The sequence below is a fragment of the Chaetodon auriga genome, chromosome 2 (genome assembly GCF_051107435.1).
Source record: "Chaetodon auriga isolate fChaAug3 chromosome 2, fChaAug3.hap1, whole genome shotgun sequence".
Lineage (NCBI taxonomy): Eukaryota > Metazoa > Chordata > Actinopteri > Chaetodontiformes > Chaetodontidae > Chaetodon > Chaetodon auriga.
The window spans coordinates 19149504-19170803 of record NC_135075.1 but is presented as its reverse complement, the minus strand read 5'-3'; the positions used below and the strand labels follow the sequence as shown (position 1 = coordinate 19170803).

The 21300-nt window shown below is 44.1% G+C and overlaps 2 protein-coding genes across 2 annotated transcripts in view; one reads left to right on the top strand and one right to left on the bottom strand.

The window, feature by feature from the left end:
• trim62.1 (tripartite motif containing 62, tandem duplicate 1) overlaps positions 1-12238 on the top strand; it is a 33648-nt gene extending 21410 nt beyond the window's left edge. The window contains exons 3-6 of the mRNA XM_076760788.1: positions 201-296; positions 4036-4292; positions 5582-5697; positions 9227-12238. Coding sequence (XP_076616903.1) covers positions 201-296; positions 4036-4292; positions 5582-5697; positions 9227-9777 — 1020 coding nt within the window. The 3' untranslated portion in view covers positions 9778-12238. The remainder of the gene's footprint in view (positions 1-200; positions 297-4035; positions 4293-5581; positions 5698-9226) is intronic.
• Positions 12239-17183: 4945 nt separating this feature from the next.
• LOC143339506 (uncharacterized) lies at positions 17184-20064 on the bottom strand. Its single transcript, XM_076760776.1, has 3 exons — positions 20047-20064; positions 19316-19465; positions 17184-18780 (listed from the first exon to the last, which is right to left on the bottom strand). Exons 2-3 carry the CDS (start codon positions 19461-19463, stop codon positions 17627-17629), a joined length of 1302 nt encoding a protein of 433 aa, XP_076616891.1. The 5' UTR covers positions 19464-19465; positions 20047-20064; the 3' UTR covers positions 17184-17626.
• Between the last annotated feature and the right edge of the window lie 1236 nt (positions 20065-21300).

Below are 21300 nucleotides of genomic sequence, written 5' to 3'. Positions count from 1 at the left end.
CTTGCAAAAATGTCTGCCTGGCAGATATACTGGCCTTATTTTTAAGTAACTGACAGCATTTTTATGACATTATATGAGCAAAGAAGTGCAGCGTGTCATACAGTATTTAATGAAATCCTCCGTACAGGTTTCTTCTTTTCTGTTATGGACATCAAACTACTAATTACTGACCTGTTGTTTGTTGTTTTGTTGTGTTGCAGAGGGAGATGAAGGAGCAGCTGGCCTCCCTGCAGGACAGTGAGAAGGGACATACTGAGGCCCTGCAGCTCCTGCAAAGACAACTGACTGAGACCAAGGTACCGCAAAATTTCACCTTTTTTTTTTTTAAAAAAAAAAAAAAAGAAAAGAAAAGAACAACTCTCATATTTAGAGATGCACCTGCAGCAATCAATCAGGTGCATATGGCTGCAACTAAAGATAGTTTTTGTTATCTATGCAGTTCATAAAAATGTTAGAAAATAATGAAAAATGGCCCTCACAGTTTCCCGGAGCTGAAGGTGGAATCATGCTTCATCTCACCAGCAGTGCAAGCAATATGCAGTTTCTAACAACATAGAGAAGCAGTAAATCTTTACATTTGAGGATCTGGAGCCAGTGATTATTTGCCATTTTTCCTTGATAAACTGTTTACTGTTGATAGATGAATCAGCCGTTTCAGCACTCAGGTCTAGAGCTGAAACAATTTGACAGTTAACAGATTAGTTGATTGACAGGATTTAATTTCCTGCAACTGTTTTAATTATTGTTTGTGATTTTTCAAGCAAAAATGCCCAAATCTTTCCATGTTCCAACTTTTTAATTATGAACATCTGCTGCTGCTGCATTTTGTCTCATTTGATAGAATATCTTTGGTTGGGCTGCATCTAACCATTCTCTTCACTGTTGATTAATCACTTTGTTTATATAAAGTCAGGTAATGAAAATAAGATAATGTCTTCGGACGGCTTATTTTATCTGATGAACATCTTGAAATCCAAAGATACTCCCTTTGCTTTCATAGAATATTAAAAACATCAGGAACCTGTGAATTTTGGGCATTTTTTGCTCCAAAAAAACAACTTCAAATATTTATTCATCATAAAAATCACTCAAATTTCTAATAGGTGAATCGACGAATTGTTTCAGCTCTAATATTTGGGTTTTGGTTTGTTGGTCAAAACACATAATTTTAGGACGTCATCTTGGGTTTGATGAAAGTAAGCTGACATTTTACAGACAGAACTATTTAGTAATAAGTTATTTATTATGCACCAACAAAAGGCTTGGAGAGTCACTCAGAACGGACCATGTGGATATGGACAGAATCAATACATCCTTGTCTGCATCCCAAGCAATCAGATATAACTGCTTCATCTTAATGTAATGTAATTCAATCAAAGTAATACTCAGTCACTAAGGCTCTTCTGAAAAAATGTTGGGAAATAAAGGACTGGTCTGTTGAACGTGTGCACTCGCTGATTATCCGTGTTTTTTCCACTCTGATTTGGACTGACGTTTAAATTTCGACAGGTGAAATGGTTTATTGAGCTGCCGTTTCATCTGGACACTTTGTTTTAATCAGCGAGCCATGAGCAACCGCTCGATATGTCAGACCTCAACCACCCCAAACACACACACACACACACACACACACACACACACACACACACACACACACACACCACACAGACGTCTCCTCTCTGTCCTGTGGTGACATTGAAGCTATTGACCAGGGAAAGGTCTGTGGCGGAGACGGTGTTGCAGCCGTCAGCGTTATTTGTCATTTAGTGAGAACATTCCTCTTCCTCCTGTTTTTCTACCTGCTGTCCGATGTCACAGCATCGTTCATCTTCCTTCTTGAGTTCTGCACTGCGGGACCTTCCGCTGCCGGACGGAGCCCGGCCCCGTCCATCTCTGCCCGTCCATCGACTCGCTCTGACTGCTTGATGTAGGCCTTTCAGCCGCCCCGACTCCTCACTGGAAGTGAGCTGATCCCATTAGATTTACATCCATTTGCGCAGAGTGCTCTGCCTGGAAGAGAGCCACGCTGTGACTTCATTGATCTCTGATTCGTTTAGGTAGCTGATAATGAAACGTCTCCCCACATGTCTTCATCTTGCTAAATTTGAAGTTGCGTGAAGTTGGTTTTCTTCTTTGCTTCTCACTCCACCAGTTTCTTGATGCACTCCCATAACATCAGATCATCCATTACCCACAGTGCAACTCCACTGCTGACGGTTCAGCAGGAGATTCGGGTGTGTTGTGTTAGCAGCGGCTAATGTTGCCTTGAACCACTAGCCAAAAGCGGATATGAGGAGTGGGCTGCAGAGGTTTGATAAGCTCGCTTCTTTTTAACTCCACACCTTCAGATTTTTTTCTTTGTCAGACTTCAGAAGCAACTGACGCTGACTTGAGTGACATCACTTGAGGCGATTTCTCAGACTTCAGGCAGCTCCCTCTGGAGCCACAGAAGCCTTTATACTTCTTCCCCATGTACAGTAGCGCTCCTCAAGACCTGTAAACAGACTCTGATGTATAAAATCGGTGTTTTTCTCCTTTACTGTTCTTGTTCTTGTTCTTGTACTCAGACTGTGAAAGAATCACTGCAGCAGGCCGGCTCTCATTCTTACTGAATGTGTCTGCCTTGCACTCCAGTTTGAGTCCTTGGCTCGTGTGTGTTTCTCCGTCTGAAGGATAGGCATTGTGTCCTATTCACATGCCCACCGGGGATTCGCTTGATAATCACATGCCTCCCTGAAAGGTAGCCAGCCTCCTGTCTCTAAGGGCTGCAGACACCCTCTCAGTGCCATCACAGCCTGCTGGGCTAAAGCAGCATATACGTCACTGAGAGACTGATAGGTGGGCTGCTGCAGTCCTCCCCCTCTTCCTCCTCCATGCCATCAGTTTTCAATACCTAACTAGGAAGGAGGGCTGCGATACAGCTCATCCTAATGTCATCGCTCTCCTGCTTGCTTGAAATGGTCATGTGAATGGGTTCTCACAGGCAGAGTGAGAATACCTTCCCCCTGGTCTCTGAAAGAACAGGAGCAGTGGGCCCGCTGTGTAATTAAAGCTCAGATCACAGTTCCTAAATCCAGCTCCTCCTGAAAAGATCAGAGGAGTGGTTGGAGTTCCCAGCAGAGAAAATAAACAAGTTTCATCTGAAATTCTTGTTTAGATCAATTTCGCTGTGAGTCAGTAGTTATTAATTTTCTCTTGTTCGGAGATGCTCTTTGATAGATTTATTTTGAGTCTGTGTACAAACACGAGTTCAACTTTCCCAGTAAAGTGATGATTGTTAAGGACGGACGGGGGGACTTTTCACAAAATGTCTGAATGAAGCCCAGCCTTTGCTTTCCTCAGGAGCTTCAAATTGAAAGGCTCCTGCTTCTCTCTGTGCGATTGTTACAGGGTTTTCACATCGCGCCCCCTTTGTTCAGTCTGTCTGAGACTCAGACTGCTAACACTCAGATGATTCATTCTCTTTGATGTCCAGCTTCTCATTTTTCCTCCTCAGCTACAAATCAGTTTCTTCTGCTCTTCAGCTCCCAGCCTGCTGTCGCCTGCAAACGGACGGCTTCAGCATCTCTGCCTGTCCACTGGTCTTGTAATCAGCACACGGGGTGCCATTTGCGAGCCCCTTTTTTGGGTTATTTAGGTGAACTCATTTGTTTCTGCTCACTGAAACAGTGTAAAAACTACCTTATTTTCTGGGGTTAGGGTTAGATACCTCACCTTAGGTATCTTATTATCTCAGAGGAAGGTTGAACACACACACTCTTCTCAGAGAGTCGCTTAAAATCGATGCATGTGCAAGCTGAATCAATGAATGAATGCTAATGTAATATTAACACAATTCAGAGCACTTTGTGAGCCCTTGAATTACTGACCCGTGTCTAATTAAGCGTCAGGCTATTGTGACCGAGACACTCAACAACTACGGTACAAGGTCTATTTTACAGTCTCATAATGGCAGATACCCATCGCCCAGCTGAGGGTGATGTGCTGTGCTTTTATTTCTCAAGTGAATCGCCTTCTGCCTCTTATTTTTTTCAGTCCTCAGCAAAGAGTCTGCGCGCAACCATCGGCGACGCCTTCGAGCGCCTTCACCGCTTCCTTCGCGAGCGTCAGAAGAGCATGCTGGAGGAGCTGGAGATGGACACGGCCCGCAAGCTGGCCGACATCGAGCACAAGATCCAGCGCTACAGCCAGCAGCTGCGCGACGTCAAGGAGGGCATCCAGATCCTGCAGGAGCGCCTCAACGAGACGGGACGACACGACTTCCTGGAGGGCGTAGCCGTCACATCCGAGAGGTGCTTCACCTGCCCCGAGTTTGCTAAAACAGTCCCGGTATCTTCACTGCAGTCCAATAAGAAAAGAAATGGGGTTGTAAACACATTTGCCTCAAGAAGGATCAGGTTTTTATCAACTCTTGAAGTATCAACACTTTACCATAAAATATTTGCTGTTGAGTGTTTTAAAAAAAACTTCATAGCATGCTAAATGTGTGTTCTGCTCGTGCTGAATGTAAGGTTGCTTGAGTTTTGGAGAAAGTTGAGACCTGAGCAACAGCAGCCGATCCCTGAACAGATGGTGCATTAGGCCTGAAATAAACCAGCTGTAGTGTTTAATCTGGGAGGGCTACTTGAAGACGATTTAATTGAACAGTTTAATATCTTAGAGCAGATTAATGAGGTTGAATGCAGAGCTGGCAAGAGTGACATAATCAAAATCTACATTTTTTACAAAACACCACAATGATTAAAGTTGCAATATTAACTCTGTTTTTGGGGTACAAGTATTACTTCATCTAAAGTGGAGGTGAATGGTGATGGATGAGTAGAGATTGTAAATGTAGATTAGATGGACCAGCAGGTACGATCAATACAATTCACTCAGCTAGAGCAGTCCCAAGAGATAAGTAGGGCTCTGCATCAAGTCCCAGTACTTTTTGAGTACTGAAATACAGCATATGTAGCTTTAGATACTGAAAGCTGTCAAGTGTTGAATGCTCAGTCAGTTCTTAGTCCTGTTTTCTCGTTCTTTTATTTTTTCTAATTTAAATCAGGTTAAACTGACGTCAGTATGTTGGAACAGACGTATGTGGAGATTTAGAAATCTGTCAAAAAGACTGTGTGTGTGCATGTCTCCTGTTTTGTGTTTCTACACTTAAATATACTCCGAATTTTATATATGCGGTCCCTGATGTTTCTGCACAAACATGTAAGGTCCCTTTTTCAACACGCTGAGCTGTTATTTTCAGGATTTCAGTGTGGTAACACACTCCGTGTCTTGCCTGAACCTTGGACTACATGTAGGAGTGCACTGAGTGATTCATGTGGAGGTTCATATTGAATCATGTTGTAATGGTGTTAGAGCTGAACTGCCCCCTCGGCCCCCTCCCTCTCGCTGATACATTCATCTGTGTGGCTGGAGATTCATGGAGCAGTTTGTCAGCTGTTAAAACGTCAATAATGGCACATTTTAAAGACACAGGACCAGAATAATAACTGGAAACGTTGACGTTATGGGTTGAACAAGAGGCATTTGTAAAAGGCAGATCGGATTGAAACTTGTTATTGATCTGTTTTTTCTGTCCCAGGATTAAAGGGAAGATACACGAGACCAATCTGACGTATGAAGACTTCCCAACATCCAAGTATATGGGGCCCTTACAGTACACAATATGGAAGTTGCTCTTCCAGGATATTTCACCAGGTATGTGAACATGACCGGAACATGAGATCACTGTAACACACTGGATAGTAAATAAACAGCGTGTCCTCTATGATGAAGCAGTGCTCATCCTTTATAAGCTAACTATAGCTACTGTAACTCAAGAGCCAGCAGCTGGATATCTTCGCTTAGCATAAAGGCTGAAAACAGAGAACCAGCCAGCATACCTCTCTCCAAATGTAAAAAAGTCCGTCTCTCAGCACCTCTAAAGCTCACAGACTTATATTTAATGGACAGAGATCAAAGTATACACATTTTCTCTCAGCAAGAGAGCAAATAACCATATTTTCAAAAAAATGTGTCACTGTTCCTTTAAAAACAGGCTTCTTGGCTAATTTTGCTTCAGTAGCTCAATGTGTGATGCTGAAACACACAGTGCTTGAACAAGTCGTGCCCTGCATTAGGATTTCTGGGATGCTTTCAGCTTTTTTTTCCCTCCTCGGATGAGAAATTGTGCTCATACCTGGAGGGCGGCGATGCCCCTCTGTGTTTGACAGTGCCAAGAGGAGCTCTACTCCCTCTGCCCTACAGCCATCACTCACTCTCAGGAGATTATTTAAAATAATGTGCTGAGGAATTTTTTACTCCCTCAATCAATTCTCCCATTTCAGCCGGCTGCCGGCTGAAGGGAGGCCAAGCAATGTTTTTGGCCTCCCTTGACTGGATGCCAAATGGAACAATTGGTTACGATCCATCACCAGCGTTTGCCAGAGCCGAAATAAAGACATTCCTCCCATCATCCCTCATCCCTCGCTGTCACTGATGGGTTAGTGGGAATAAGTGCTAGACCCTGTGTTCTTTGTGTTTTTGGGGGTTTTTTTTCTCCCTCTCTTGTTGGGCAGAAAAATGGTTTTTCCGCCGATGTGTGTGTGTGTGTGTGTGTGTGTGTGTGTGTGTGTGTGTGTGTGTGTGTGTGTGTGTGCTTGCTAGTTTCTCTCTACGGCACAAAGAGGCACTCAGGTTATGAAATTTTAATGACTTGATTGTAACAAACACTGGAGATATCATTGACCCGAGAAGGCATTGTCCTGTCCACTGGCCGGCTGCCAGACATTTCACCTCCATTTATCCCAGCTGATATAAATACAGAGGCTCTGGAAAAATGCCCTTTTCCCATTCTTTCCTGGGTCTGCTGAAAGAGAGCAGAGAGAACAAGCCTTTATTGTTCAGCCTCATATGGTTCCCTAATAAGCAGATATGGGTGCAGGTTCTCCCTCCCTAATACCACATAGCTGCGCAGAGAAACAGCCTCCTCCCGGCATGGAGCCTGTGGAGCGAGCTGCAGCAGCTCCCCCCATCGCTGTAATTACTGCTTCACCGCATTGTTTGCGCTCTTCGCGTGGTCTGATGTTGCTGAAATTGACCTACCCCATCAGACTCTGGAGCACTGGATTCTGAAGACTCAGGTTTATGCGTGAAGGTAAAAAATGTATCGCGCTGTGCTCGCAGTCACAGTCGTTGCACAACTCCATGTGTAATTTTCCTGAAATAAGAGTGGAGCTGCAGTTGGGTGCGCCATATAATAACAAGTGATCAGTCATCTTTTGCTACAGGGCTTGGCTTTGATCACCTCCTCTGCCTCTGGCAGTAGTGATATATCTACTGTAATATCTCCACAAGGTTGTTGGTCTTAAAGGGTCAGTTCACCCAATTACAAAACACACATTTTCTCACTTACCTCTGGTGGTATCTTGGCTCTGGGATCTGAGCCTTAAGGAGCTGTTTTTATTGGTCCAACTTTAAAGATATCTGTCTTGCATCATTTGACATTTGTGCTCCCACTCAAAAACAATGGAGGTGAATGGATTTTTCAGCACCATCTCTTTTCATTAACAATGCCTTTGCTCTGGTTAATACACAGAGGGAATATCGTATTTCCTTGAAAGAATTTTGCACTGAAAGCTGTCCATCACGAGCTGAATCATCCAGAGGAACCTGGAAAGACAAAGGTCATTCACGACATTTTAGTACTCATCGGCTACTCCCAAAAGGTAGTTGAGAAGTCAATTAATCACAGCAGATATCTCTAGAAGAAAGTGTCAGGCACAGTCTGTAAATGGTTAACTAATGTAGACCAACTTGGGGGTAGATGAGAGGCAGTTTACAAATGAGCCTTGATCAGATTGGCCCAAACCCCGGCCGGCTTGTCTGAGCCGGAGATCATATATGACTGTGTTTGACAGCAGCATTGCAGCTGCAGGGACAGCAGCAGCCTCCTCTAACTACCCTAAGTTCTGTTTATGTCACACGGCGTAACGTAGATTGATTGTTCAAACGAATCTATGTCTGCTCTGCTTAAGTGTTAACATACCGCTACTACTTTATTACTGCACGGTGCTAATACCACAGATGACCGATTAGTTTACAGTGATGCACAGCGTCGACTCCTCTGTGAAACACCCGAGAAAGATTCGATGGCGACCTTGTCTTTGCTCGTTTTCACGTTATAGCATCCCGTGGCCTACTGTTCTAAGGTGCATCCCTGGTTCAGCTCTGGCTGGGGACCCCTGGTCTCTCCCCACCTTTCCTGTCTGTCCCTAAAGTCAGAACTGTCAGATTCTTTGAACACCACAAATGAACTTTTGATTCACCTTCACTTGTTACTGGGATTCCACATTAAAATCCAGACTGGAGCGGAACTTAAGTGCTGCTGACACCGCCTCCATTGCCCTGTCAGCTGTGCGGCTCCTGAGACGCTGAGAGGACCAGACAGCTGACTGACAGCAAAATGTACTGAGCTAAAATAGTTTACAGGTAGGCTCCATGAGGAGGACACAGGAAGACAGCAGCATCATTGTTATTCATTGATTTTATTTCCCAATGTTGTCAGTGTGGACTGATAACTTTGATAAAATGGAAGTGGATCAGTTTTGTGATACCTGGGGGGGGGGGGGGTCTAAGGACAGAGGGTGTCATCTGCTGTACAGCTTCAAAGTCCCTTCAGGCAAATTTGTGATTTCTGATACTGGGCTTGTATAAATAAAGCTGACTTGAGTTGGACGATGTGTATTATTCTTGAGGGCGGAGGCAGAAACCTTCAGCGACGTACATTTTTTGTTCATTTTCGGTGACTTTCTGGTGCAAACATAAATTCTTCAGTGCATGTTTCCATCCAGACGGCGTCCTCTGTTTGTAATGCACTGCCTGTGATGAAATCTTTTCTCCGGGATCATTTCAGACATCGGTTCATAACCTTGACCCCACCTCTCCTGTAAAGTGCCTGAGCAGCCTGAATGTATTTACTTACTGCCTCAGCACAAAACTGTTCACACAGCATCTGCAATGATAAAGATAAATGAGGTGCTGAGAATGACACTGCAGTCCTCACTTCTGTTTGGCCAAGCTGAGTCATAACATATTGATGTGTTTGTCTTGTTGTTTTTCTACTTATACCCATGACCGTCCTGTTTATCTAGGCCGACTGTTTTCTCTCCACAGTGTTCAGTGGAAAAGTGGAATGAATGCTGACTCGCTGTCTCTCCCTTCATCTCCCTTTTCTTGTCTTCCTCAGTTCCAGCAGCGTTGACCCTCGACCCCATCACAGCCCATCAAAGACTGATCCTCTCAGACGACTGTACCATAGTGGCCTATGGGAACCTCCATCCTCAGCCGCTGCAGGACTCCCCGCGCCGCTTTGACGTAGAGGTGTCTGTTCTCGGCGCAGAGGGCTTCGTGTCGGGCGTTCATTACTGGGAGGTGATGGTGTCGGAGAAGACCCAGTGGATGATCGGCGTAGCCAACGAGACAGTCAGCCGCAAGGGCAGCATCCAGATCCAGCCCAGCCGCGGCTTCTACTGCATCGTTATGCACGACGGGAACCAGTACAGCGCCTGCACCGAGCCCTGGACCCGCCTCAACGTGAAGAGCAAGCTGGAGAAGGTGGGGGTGTACCTGGACTACCCCAAAGGCCTGCTAATCTTCTACAATGCAGACGACATGTCCTGGCTCTACACCTACCGCGAGAAATTCCCCGCCAAGGTCTTCCCCTACTTCAGCCCGGGTCAGAGCCACGCCAACGGCAAGAACGTGCAGCCGCTGCGAATCAACACTGTTCGCCTTTAAGAGCCACACACGTCTATGGTCGCGCTTGTCCTGACAGATGAATCCATCGTGGGTGAATTCGCAGGACTTAGGTTTCAAAAGATGTTCAAGAAATCCGTTTAAAAAAAATGTTGAATAGGGTGTTTGAAATGTTGATTTCTTTCCGTTCAGTTACGAATTGTGCTCGATGTTGCTCTTAAAACCTGCGCTGTTTTTTGTGACTTGAAACGACCACACAGTAATGGCCTGCACTTGAGCCTCATTCCACATCTTTAAATGAAAAGATGACACTAAAAGGAGACAGAGGGACCCCTGGGCTCCTTTGGGGTCTGCGGCAGTGATGTTGGAAAAAAAGAAAAAACGAAAAGGAAAGAAGTGATTTCCCCTCTCAAAGTGACTGTCCCAGGCCCACCTTGCACACTCCCAGGGGGCGCCGCTCTCCTTATCAAGCTCCAGGCCTGTCAGACTTGATGTCCCCTCCCTGTCCAGGCAAGCGGACACTGAAGACTGTCACTTGTCTTCTCTGTGCTGTACAGTTGGCTTAGCTTTGTGTGTGGATTGTGATTGACAGCACCCGGCTCCATTTTTGGCTTTTGTTTGGCCAGCAATCCACCCTGAACTTGTCAAGTCTGTTTTACTTCTGTCTGAGACCACGATCTTGGTTCCCCCTGCAGGTCACATCCACATGCGTCTGCTCAGTCTCTTGTCATTGCGAGGAAAGCTCCATGTGCACCAGCGATTACCCATGACACCTAAAACAAAATTAATGAATCAAAAAGTGGTTGAAAAGCTGCCCGGTAGTCCCCACGTGTGGTAGGAAAGTCTGTTTGGAGGTTGTCCAGAAATATGCTGCTATTGGTGGTGTCAGAACGTGCATGTTTGTACATAGACTATCAAATTTTAAAAAGATTAAGTCTGCCATCATGCTGGCTCACGGTTAAGTTTCCGCTCTTTCCCTGAAACCACAAACGCGCTCACCTTCAGCCTCCGTTATACCTGTGAGTTTTCAGTTTCCAGTCAGTCTTTTCAAATCGAAAGAATATGAAATCATACTGTTTGAGTAAAACCATTTTAAAGATAAATTATTGCTCAGAAATGCTACAGAGACCAACTGTTTTTCTTATTTTGAATCATATCATCGATGTAAATGAGGTCACACTGTATGTATTGGGAAAAGACAGTCATCAAGGAGAATGGTGATGGATGGATGGACGGACTTTAGCACTACTATCCCCGTGTGGCTGGCGTTCCCAAGGCGGCTGCTGTGTTACATAATGACAAAATCACTGATAATTCCTCTGAGGCTCACCCATGTTTTTCTCTTCGCTCCACGTGCCTCAAGTGCTCTTGTTTATCAGCAGTTGTACACAAGTCCTGCAGAATCGTCTCAAAGAGGCTGCGGTCGCTCGGCCACGTCCAGCATACTGAGAGACGTGTGTGTGTGTGTGTGTGTGTGTGTGTGTGTGTGTCTGCGGGTGGGTGGGCACGTGCACGGGTATGTTTACGCGGCCTGGTTCAGCTATAATTTTAAATCCAGCTTTAGTCGTGCTTGATAAAGCCCATCTGGCCGTTAAAGCGTGCCCCTGCAGCGGCCAAAAGTGATTATTACAAAATACTTTCAGGAAGATTTTTCTTTGGTAAATCTGCAACAGCAAACAAGAACAACAAAAACCATCACCTCACCCTTCATTCGCCACTGTACATCTTTGCATTTGTATGTGTGTCGTCTGTGTTGTCTGTTTTAAAAGAAAATTGGGGCAGTGCCCTTGTTTTCGTAGGATGTGATTCCAGTATTTGCAGTACGAAACAAACGGGGGTCAGATTGTGAGCATCTGCACGTTATTCTTGGTCTTTGTTTTAACTTGACGCAGATCTGCGGGAGCCTGTTTCAGGAAGCGACTGTGTTCTCCGAATAACGCTGCTGAAATAAACCCGGAGTAGGTATTTTTACATCAGTCTGTTTTCTGGGATTTACAGCAAATGTATCCAGAAGCCCCAGTGAGCCTGCTTTGTGGAGCAAGATTTATATAAATATGTGTGAGAATAATTACCAGAAAGTTTAGACAATCAGGACAGCGTTTCGTCATTTTACTTTTCTGATTGACACTCTGTGAATTGCCCTTGAGAAGAAGTAAAGCCCAACCAGCAGGGGCTTCATGCCAATTCAAACAAATGCTTAAATTTGACCCCAGTTTGCTGCATTGCAGACTTCAGTGTGGTCTGCTTCATAAAAGACTTTCTGTTTCAATATAAAGAAGGAGATTATTGTGATGTGGTGTTGGGTTACTGGTGGTGGTGATGATGCTAATGGTTAAAATTATTATGACGATAACTATGACACTTTTGATGATTATAATGATGATTGTGTCTTTTGATGATGGCAGCTGTGCGCCCATCGTTGTGTGAACACACTCTAGTGCGCTTTTGCTGCTGGAGGTTTGTGGGAAATGTTTTAATGTACAATAAATTACTGCTAAAATCAGCCAGTCTCTTTACCTTTGTGCATCAAGACGAGGCTGTAGAGCATCAATAAAGATGCGCCGGTCCAATTTTTTTTCTCCCCTGATACTGATACAGAGAGCTTATCCAAAACAAGTGCTCTCTTTTCACTAAATTTAAACTCTGCACGAACTGTGTGTAACTCTCTGGAATCATTTTTTGGTAGGTAACATGAGCCAGAAATTGCTCTGGTACTACAAAGTCCACAGCAGCTATGACTGAATGACTGTAACTGATAGCGGAAACAGTGAATTGTACTATATTTAATGTGGATGAGGTCATGTCACAGCTGGTGGCTGATCCAATTATTAAAGTCCTTAATGGGGCAGATACCAATCCAGCATATCAGATTGGTGCATATGCAGTCATTTTCCAGCCGGGGGGTTCATAATCTGCAAGGAGTCACAAGCTCAATCTGAGGGTTCACAAGATGATTAATAATTTAAAAAAGATGAAAAAAAAATCATTTATCTGCTATATAAAATGTGTTAAGGTTTTCAGACATATCTTTTGAAATGCTGGGTGGGTTTACCTCCTCAGGCCTATAAAAGTGAGAATCCACGGTCATGTTACCTGGAAAAGAAAAAAAATAGAATCAGTGTAAGCGTAAGCTATATTTAAGATGTTTTCTCCGTTTTACCTCGCCACCAGGCAGCCCTCTCTGATGGGGAACTGAGGCCATTACATCGCTCTCTTCAAAGCTGCCAGACTCCTTTGACAAAAACAGCAATTTTACCTGATAGAACATGGGAGTGAATGGCCTTTGTTTGTGTTCTTTTGTGACTTTAACATGGGTTTTAACACAATACTGTGGATCTGAACTAAACAGTATAACACAAACTAACTAATCAATCGAGGCAGTGGTAGACCAGCAACTCTCATCTTCTGCAAGGAAAAACTATAGTTTTAGTCAGAGGAGTCTGGTGGTTTTGAAGAGAGTAATGTAACTGCATCTGTTTGCTGTCAGAAAAGACTCAAGATAAAGCAGTGAAAAAATTCTAAATATAGCATAAACTAAAACTGATATTGATTTTTTTTTAGGTGGGCCTTTTTTGAGAGGGTTAAAATATGTTTTCTGCTGCCCCCGTCCACAGCAGTATAATGCTTTTCTTCTGACTAGGGATGTGCAGATCGCCATCTACTGTTGCTAATACACCAACTATTAACTCAAAGAACCCCACTTCACAAAAACTGAACTAGCCCTTTTAGCACCCTGAGACTGTAAATGTCTGTACAAACTTTCAAGATAATTGTCCAATAGTGGAGATATTTCAGTCTGAACCACAGTGGTGGACTGACTGACAGTGCTATCCTTACAGCCACTGTGTCAGCGTGGCTAAATCCATCTGAGAGGGTAGAAAACACTCAAGTGCTCACAGCTCATAAAAACATGTAACCTTTGGCAAGGATTCACGATTAACTTGCTGTAGAGGACCTACATGGCAATCTGCTTTAATACTAGCATTGGTTTGATGTGAACATGATCTATCACATTACACTGACAGCAGGAATATCAACATAGTTGAAAATGAAAGTCTCGAAATGAAACATATCTGGGAGGCAGAAGAATCCTCTTTGAAATGCAGCAAAGCTCTGCCTCTGCTTGTCAATACCTGCTCTAGTTCAGTAACAGTTTCATGCCAGACATTTTAGTTCAGATGTGCCAAACTCTCAGCCCTGCTAAGCCATCCAGCAGGGAGGTGGGAGGTTGTGCACTCTTTTTATTACTGTTCCCTATTTTGGCATAGGCTGAGGCCCAGGCGTGTGACATAATGAATAAAAAAGATGTCTGCATGGGTTCAGTGTTCCCTCACTGCGGGTGAGCCGCAGCTTTCTATTGGTCCTCTACGTTTGCCATCTGTGACGTGTTTAATGACTGGTTGTTGAGCTGGGGGGAATGAGTTGTCATACAGTTTGACAGAAAGTTAAGATTTGAGTCATACTCTGCATCTGAAACCCAGAAAGTTATGGTTTTCATGGAACTTTGTCGCACCATGCGGCTTTATTATTTCACACTCCAAAGCAATTGAGTCTTGTTGCATCATGATTACAGCTGTTCCACAACAAACTGTGCAGTTTGAAGCAGAGTGCCGTTTTTTTTCACAGCGGACCCCCGGGACAAGTGGCTTCATATCCTCAGCTTTGATTCAAGGTACTTTTCTCTTCCCGCTCTTGTGATAAAGACATTTTTATCCGAGGAGAAGGTGTCCATCCTGTAATCGACATTTTTACCCGAGGGGAAAGTGTCCATTAAAAAGTCACTGAGCTCTCCTTTGAGAGACCCGTATCTGATTCCAGTCTGATGTGGCCCTCCTGAGGCGGGAGTGTAAGGTTTTTAATCTTGTAAGTGACGGGAAAAGCAGAAATGAAGGCTGACTTCTCCCATCCCTTACTGTTAAAGAACATGAGCTGCAGCTGTAATGCTGCTGGCAGGAACACATCTCTCATTGCTCATTATACGTGTTTGAGGATTCTGTATTAGGTTACATATTGCTTATGTAACAACTGTAACAATTTAGACAAACAGGTTTTTTGAGCCATCTTAGTGCTGGAATAACTAGTCAATTGATGGATTAACTGAGGGAAAGAAAATTAATCAGCTCTCTGGTATTTGATTAGTCATTTATGAAGGAAACACACCAAACATTTTGTGGTTCCAGCTTGTCAAACATGAGGATTTTCTGCTATTCTTTCTTTCATATCATTGAAAACCAGGTATGTTTGAGTTTTGAGCTGTTTTGAAGATGTGACAGGCATTTTTCACTTCATTCTTCATTCTGAACAATGTTCAGTTAACTGAAAAGTATGAAGAGATTTATTTGAAGCAGGCCTTCACTCTCAGATGTCCTGGAGGATGTACATTAATGATGGAGTTATCAGATTACACTTCTTTTCCTTTCCTTCACTTTACACATTCAAAAACACGTCCAAACTTTGGAATAATTACAAGAATACCTACATCTTTGAGTTAGCAGTCTGTTGCAACCTCAGCTTTTTTTGTTTTGCACACTGGAGACTTTCTGAAATGAAAATAACCTCTTTGCTGTGTAATTTACAGAGGGAGTCTCCAAAATTGTGAACATGGGAGTCGCTTCATAGAGCAAAAAATAAAAAAGTCACATGAAGGTGAATCAGGAGATTACTCATCTCACCAGGAGCAGTTAAATCACTTGCGTGTGTTCAGTTAAAGCAGTACAATGACACACCATTACGAAGGAAACTACTTGCACTGTCAAGTACTGTAGCTTCTTGAAATTCTTCATGCCATTCTCACGCTTCCTGCACTGAATTTCCTCTTAATGCTCTGATGAAAAAAAAAACAAATGCTCAAAGACACAAAACCACTGCACACATTCACCTTTTATCTGTCCATACTGTCAGCAGAACATGCGATTTCACATTAAATAAGGAGTAATTTGCCTTTGGGTGCATCAGAGCATTAATATCTCCATCTGTCCTGAAGTAGCATCGGCGCGCACGCGGCCCTCACGTTCAAGCTTGCCAAAGTCAGCGCGAGCTGCGGTCGAGGTATTTGTCTGCACACGTCTCTGTGGAGGAAGGTGTGCACGCGGTTCACTCAGCCCTCTGGCTCCAACAAGGGAACGAAGATATCCAAAAAATGCAATCTTTTGTGTCCTGAATCCTCTTCGTCCCTCTCCTGTTACTGCCCAAAGCTCGTGTATCAAACATTTCAGGAGCTTCAAGGTCTTGGGTGTCAGCCGCTGAGTGGTTGTTGTACCGGAGTGCCCTCTGGTGTCGACATGTGTGTCCCTGCTCAACTCTGGACAAGCTGCAACACCAGTGTCTTCAGGCTTGATGAGTGCGTGACTGTCTCTGCATGTGAGTACAAAGCAGTTGGCTGCTTCTATGTTCAGTTTGTCCGGTTTCACAAAAACTAGCAGCATTTCTTTGTGTCCTTTAACAGCGACACTGATCCCCTTAAAGAAATAGTAAGTTTAGGAAGAGAGTTAAATGAAGGTCAGAAGATACTGCTGGTGTCTGCCCAGTCATTGTACAATAAATATAAGGCTATAGCCAGCAACCGATTAGCTTAGCTTAGCATAAAGTCTGGAAACAGGCTCTGTCCAAAGATAACAGCATCCACCTACAGCAACTCTAAAGCTCACTAATAAGTTACAACTTGTTTATTTAATTCATTAAAAACACAAATGGAAAACTGACAAATTGTAGTTAAGTTCAGTGTTTTGTTGCAGGCGCAGCAGCTTTAGCTAACTTACTGGAAACATGCCATTACAGTGCGGTTGCCAAGCAACCAGATGGGACTTCAGGAAGTAAGTGCCTGCTCAAAGTGTAAAAACAGGGTTTTTGTATGGACTAAACAATGGATTAAACAACTAGTATATCTTGATCTTGGCTAGCTGTTTCCCCTTTTCCATTTTTTTACTAGCTAACTGGCTGTAGCTTTAGTAGTACATATAATGACAGGCATGAGAGTGGCATCAGCCGGCTCATCTGACTCTCAGCAAGAAATCCAATACAAGTGACAGTCCAGCCTTCAAAACCCTGCTTACCTAAAAGCAAAAGGCACCAGTACGTAAGTAGTATTCTACTGTTTATAGTACACGTGGTTCTCTACAGTATAGACAGAGGTTCAGGTAGTGGAGTGGAGGTATAAATAATAATGATAAACTTTATTTACTCTTTAAAGCACCAAGTGTTTTACACCAAAGAAATCACATGCACCAAGTGCTTCACATAAAAAATGATATGCTATAAAGTAGTGTATCGTGGAAATACTCAAGTACAAGTACCTCAAAACTGTACCTCAGTGTTCAATGCTTGAATAAATGTACTTATTTACCTTTCACCTCTGAGGAGTAGCAGAATCCTTTGAAACCAGCTGATCTAAGAACAGAGCCAAAACTACCAAGAAGAAAAAAACAAAATCTGTGGCACACCCTCAAGTCACTCAGTGTTTATTTATACATTGCTTTATGCAGGCTTTATGTGATGCAGCATCGGCACACTTCTTATTACTTCTTTCAAAACGCTGTTTGTCCCTGGATTAGTCTTATTGAAACTGGAGAGGCTTGTTCTGTTACCCACTGTGTAATGACAAATCGCTGCAGATCTTAAGGCTCTGAACACTAAATAAAAGCAGGCCTTCCAGTCGTCTGTCTCAGTCAGGTTTAGTGTCTTTCTACCAAGCACGTCTCAACCTGCCTCCTCAGCACCTTTCAGCAGTTTCCACATATTGTTCCTCGCATGTGACTAGCTACTCAGAAATGGTTTGCACTCTATTCAAACCAATGTTGACAGGCAGACTTGCTGTCTGCACACATGCAATATTAATCTGGCGATCCTGTTGCAAAAGGCCTCCAATCAGTGTCCTTATTTCTCACCCGTTGTTTTACGCAAGCGTTTCACTGGGAGAGGTCGATGTGTTGCTTGTGTGTGCTGCAGATGAAATTAATGATTTGATGCACAGCTCCAGCAGAGTCTCTATAGATCTGATCAGCACAATGTTCACGCTGAGGTTTAGAGGTAGCACAAAGATAGAAAGCACACCCACAAACCCTATCATTACATTCACCCCCGGGCAGGGAAAACCCCACTGTCGCCACCCACACCGGCTCCTGCACAGCGAGTCCACATGGTCCTCCATGATAAATGTCAGCGGTATACCTGTCTTTGTCCTTTCGCGCTCCTGTCCTGCAGACAAACACTCAGGGGAAATGAGGACAAAGTCTCCATGGTGACGCACCGACATCTGCACGCTGTTCCAGGAACACGCTCTGTGAACAGTGCAGCTGCTCTCTGTTTTCTCTGGGTCAACACACTGCGCTGCCGCTGAAACCGACATCCCAGGGTTCACAGACTTGGAGGGTTCAGGCAGCACTGGAACGAGGCCTTGCCAGCAACTGTCACCGTTACTGTCAACTCCCTGTTTCTTTCTTTCTGTCCTTGCCATCTGTGTATGGGCCCATTGTAGTCTGTGCAGACCTGTGCTCGTGGTCAGGAGGAGCAGGAGGAGGCAGAGGAAGGCCATGACCCAGCAGGGACTCACAGTGCTCGACATGGGGCTGAAGAGGTTTGGCAAACACCTGATGAGGGAGTTGGTTGTGTGCAAGCAGGCAGCAGCCCACACTTCCTCCAGCTTCCATCGCCACCTGACATTGAGGGCGACGACAACCCACACTGACAGGCAGCAGAGGTAGCTGACAACATGAGACAACCTCTTTCCTTTGTCTGGGTCGTCCTCGTCCTCGTCCTCGTCCTCGTCCTCGTCCTCGTCCTCGTCCTCGTCCTCATCCACAGTTGCCTCCCCAACATAACGATGGTGTCCATCAGAGTCCGTCACTGTTTGACTCGCTGTCCTGTGAGCGACAGAGTGAGGCCACAGCAGTCTGGTCAGAGTCTCCACAGCAATCAGAGGTGTGGTCAGGAGCAACACCACACCATATGTGTGGCTGAGAAAGAGTAGGAAACGCAGGCCAATGACATCACCGAGTGGGTTCAGCTCAGTCAGCCACGACTCAAAGATGCAAAAGAAACTCAGAAAAGCTGTGGAAGGAAAAAAGATAAAGTATTATAGAGTTAGGTGAGTGGATTGGATTAGAGCAGTGATTCCCAACCAAGGGCATCTGCAAAGATTGTGCAGCAGCTCAGTTTATTTGAAAAAAATGAAATGAAAGATACTCTCCAGACATCTTTTAAGACATATGAAGACACCCTGTTTGGAATATTAATTTGTGTCTGACATGTTTTTTTCCACAAAAATCCTTCAGTTACCTATTTAGAAATTCTTAAAATTGTATGGACTCCTTCTCCCACAAATGTTGCTCATGTCTCCTACTTCACTGGAAAGCCTAGTCACAGTGCATATGTGAACTAAAGATGATTTTCATTATCAATTAATTGAATAATCAGTCGGTGTGTAAAATGTCAGAAAATATAGATGGATGCCCACCACAGTTTCCTTAAATCAAAAGTGATATCTTTACTTGTATTGTCCAGCCAATAATGTGGGTGATGTGGGAGCACATCAGACAACAAAAACCATGGTGACCAGCGCACCTGTTTGTGTCCCAACACTTACCTGTGACCAGGAAGTCGGTGAAGATCAGGAGGCAGCAGCAGCAGAAGCTCACAGGACTATGGGAGTCAGCCAATGAGGGCAAGAAGAGAACACTGCAGACCAGTTTACATACACACCACACCGCCGCTTCTTCCAACACGCCATCCATGGCTGCAATAAAACAACACAAACACATGGGTCAACACTTTGTAGGAAAAACATTTTTGCCTCGGGGTGGAGGAGCTCAGGAATGCTTGGCACTCTGCTGACACAAACCCTTGAGAGTGTCATACATTTTTACACTCACATTAATGTTTTTAGGTAATCGTTCGGTGAATGCCCTGTGGTTGCAGATCAATATTTTCATCGTTTACTCTAGTAGTGAACCCTGGACCAGACAGACATTTACAGTTGCTAAAAAAGAGGAATCTCAGGAATAAGTTAAACTGTCTTCTGCTGTCAACATGCATTATATTTTAATCCATTTCTAAGATGATTTTTAAAAACTGCAATGAAAAAGCAAATGCCATGAAACTCCTCAGTCATGTGAACACAGATGCACATTTACAGTACACTCTTTTGTTATCACCTGACTGTAAACATTTCCACCCCCAGACCATGATATTATACACAGACTGGTTCAACCTGTTGAAAAACGTCCCATCATCTCTATCACACGATCGTTCTCACTACATGTAACAGGAGAATACGGATCCAGCTCAAAAACTGCTGTGAAGTTCATGAGTTCTTACCTGGACTCACAGGAGCCCTCAGAGCAGCATGTCAGTATGAGCTCCAAATGTTTCATCCGTTCTCTTTACCTCCCCCTTTGCTCCACCCTCCAGGGGATAATGACCCTGTCTCTCTCCTCCCCCTCGCCTCTCACCTCCTGCGCTCTCTGCACCTGGCCTGTGTGAGGTGTGAGAACTTGTAGGTCTCAGAGGGTGTGTCCCTGTTTGTACGAACTAGAAAACCTGTCTAACAACTAACTAGCAGTGAGAAATGCAAAGTGCGCGCGCGTGTGTGTGGGTGTGTGTCTAAATTAAGTTGAAAATGATGTCTTAGATTGACATTTTCACAGAGAATGAACAAGCTATGCGACACCACCTTGTCCAAACTACTGTATGTTATTTCAAAGATTAGACATACACACGCAGGGTGTTTCATAAGGCAGGATTAGACTGATCACACAACTGAGACGAAAATGATGCCATGTCTTGGAGGTGTTCTTTTGAAACTATAATCTAGACAACACAAGCTAAATGTCAGGTTTAGAAATATGATTCATTCATGCTTTTCAGGGCTTATGAATGAGAATTCATGATGGTCGCTTTAGCTTCCACTTAATAGCCAGTGTACATTGTTTGGACAGGTGGGATGGACCTGTTTATTGTGCATCATGTATCTATAGGGCCCTCCTGTGAAAGCTGCCTCATTACCTCTGTTCTCCTTTTATGAGACCTGTCAGGTAGCAAGACGTGAGGAGACCTGGACATGAGTTTGTTTTGTCAACTTGTATTGAGGAATTCTACGGAAGCTGAGGACGATAATTGTGGTATATTTTTAGACAGCACAGCCACAAGAGATGTTATCGGCCAACACTTTTCAACATATTTTTCAGCTGCATGTCAGCCATAGACGGTTTAGACTGTATGCTGGTCCCAGAAGAGAACGTGAAGGAAGAGATGTCGGTGTGTGTGTGTCCTGTGATACCTGCAGCCATGTCATATGGCCTGAGGGCAAATATTTTATTTTGACATTATAGACGTACCAGTTTAGGTCACCATTAAGTTTAAGAACATAGATTCAATCAACCTATGAGGTCATTGGGCAGCAAAAGGCCAAGCCAAGGGACGATCAGAGGCTAACAGTAGAAGATTCCCTGAAATGGGTGAAAAGGTGTGGTACCCTGGAGCGAGACCCCACGGTCAGGGGAGCTAACCAGGGGATATAGGTGATGCTTTCTGATTCCGATTGAGTGTCTGTGTTCATGAACCAGCCTCGGT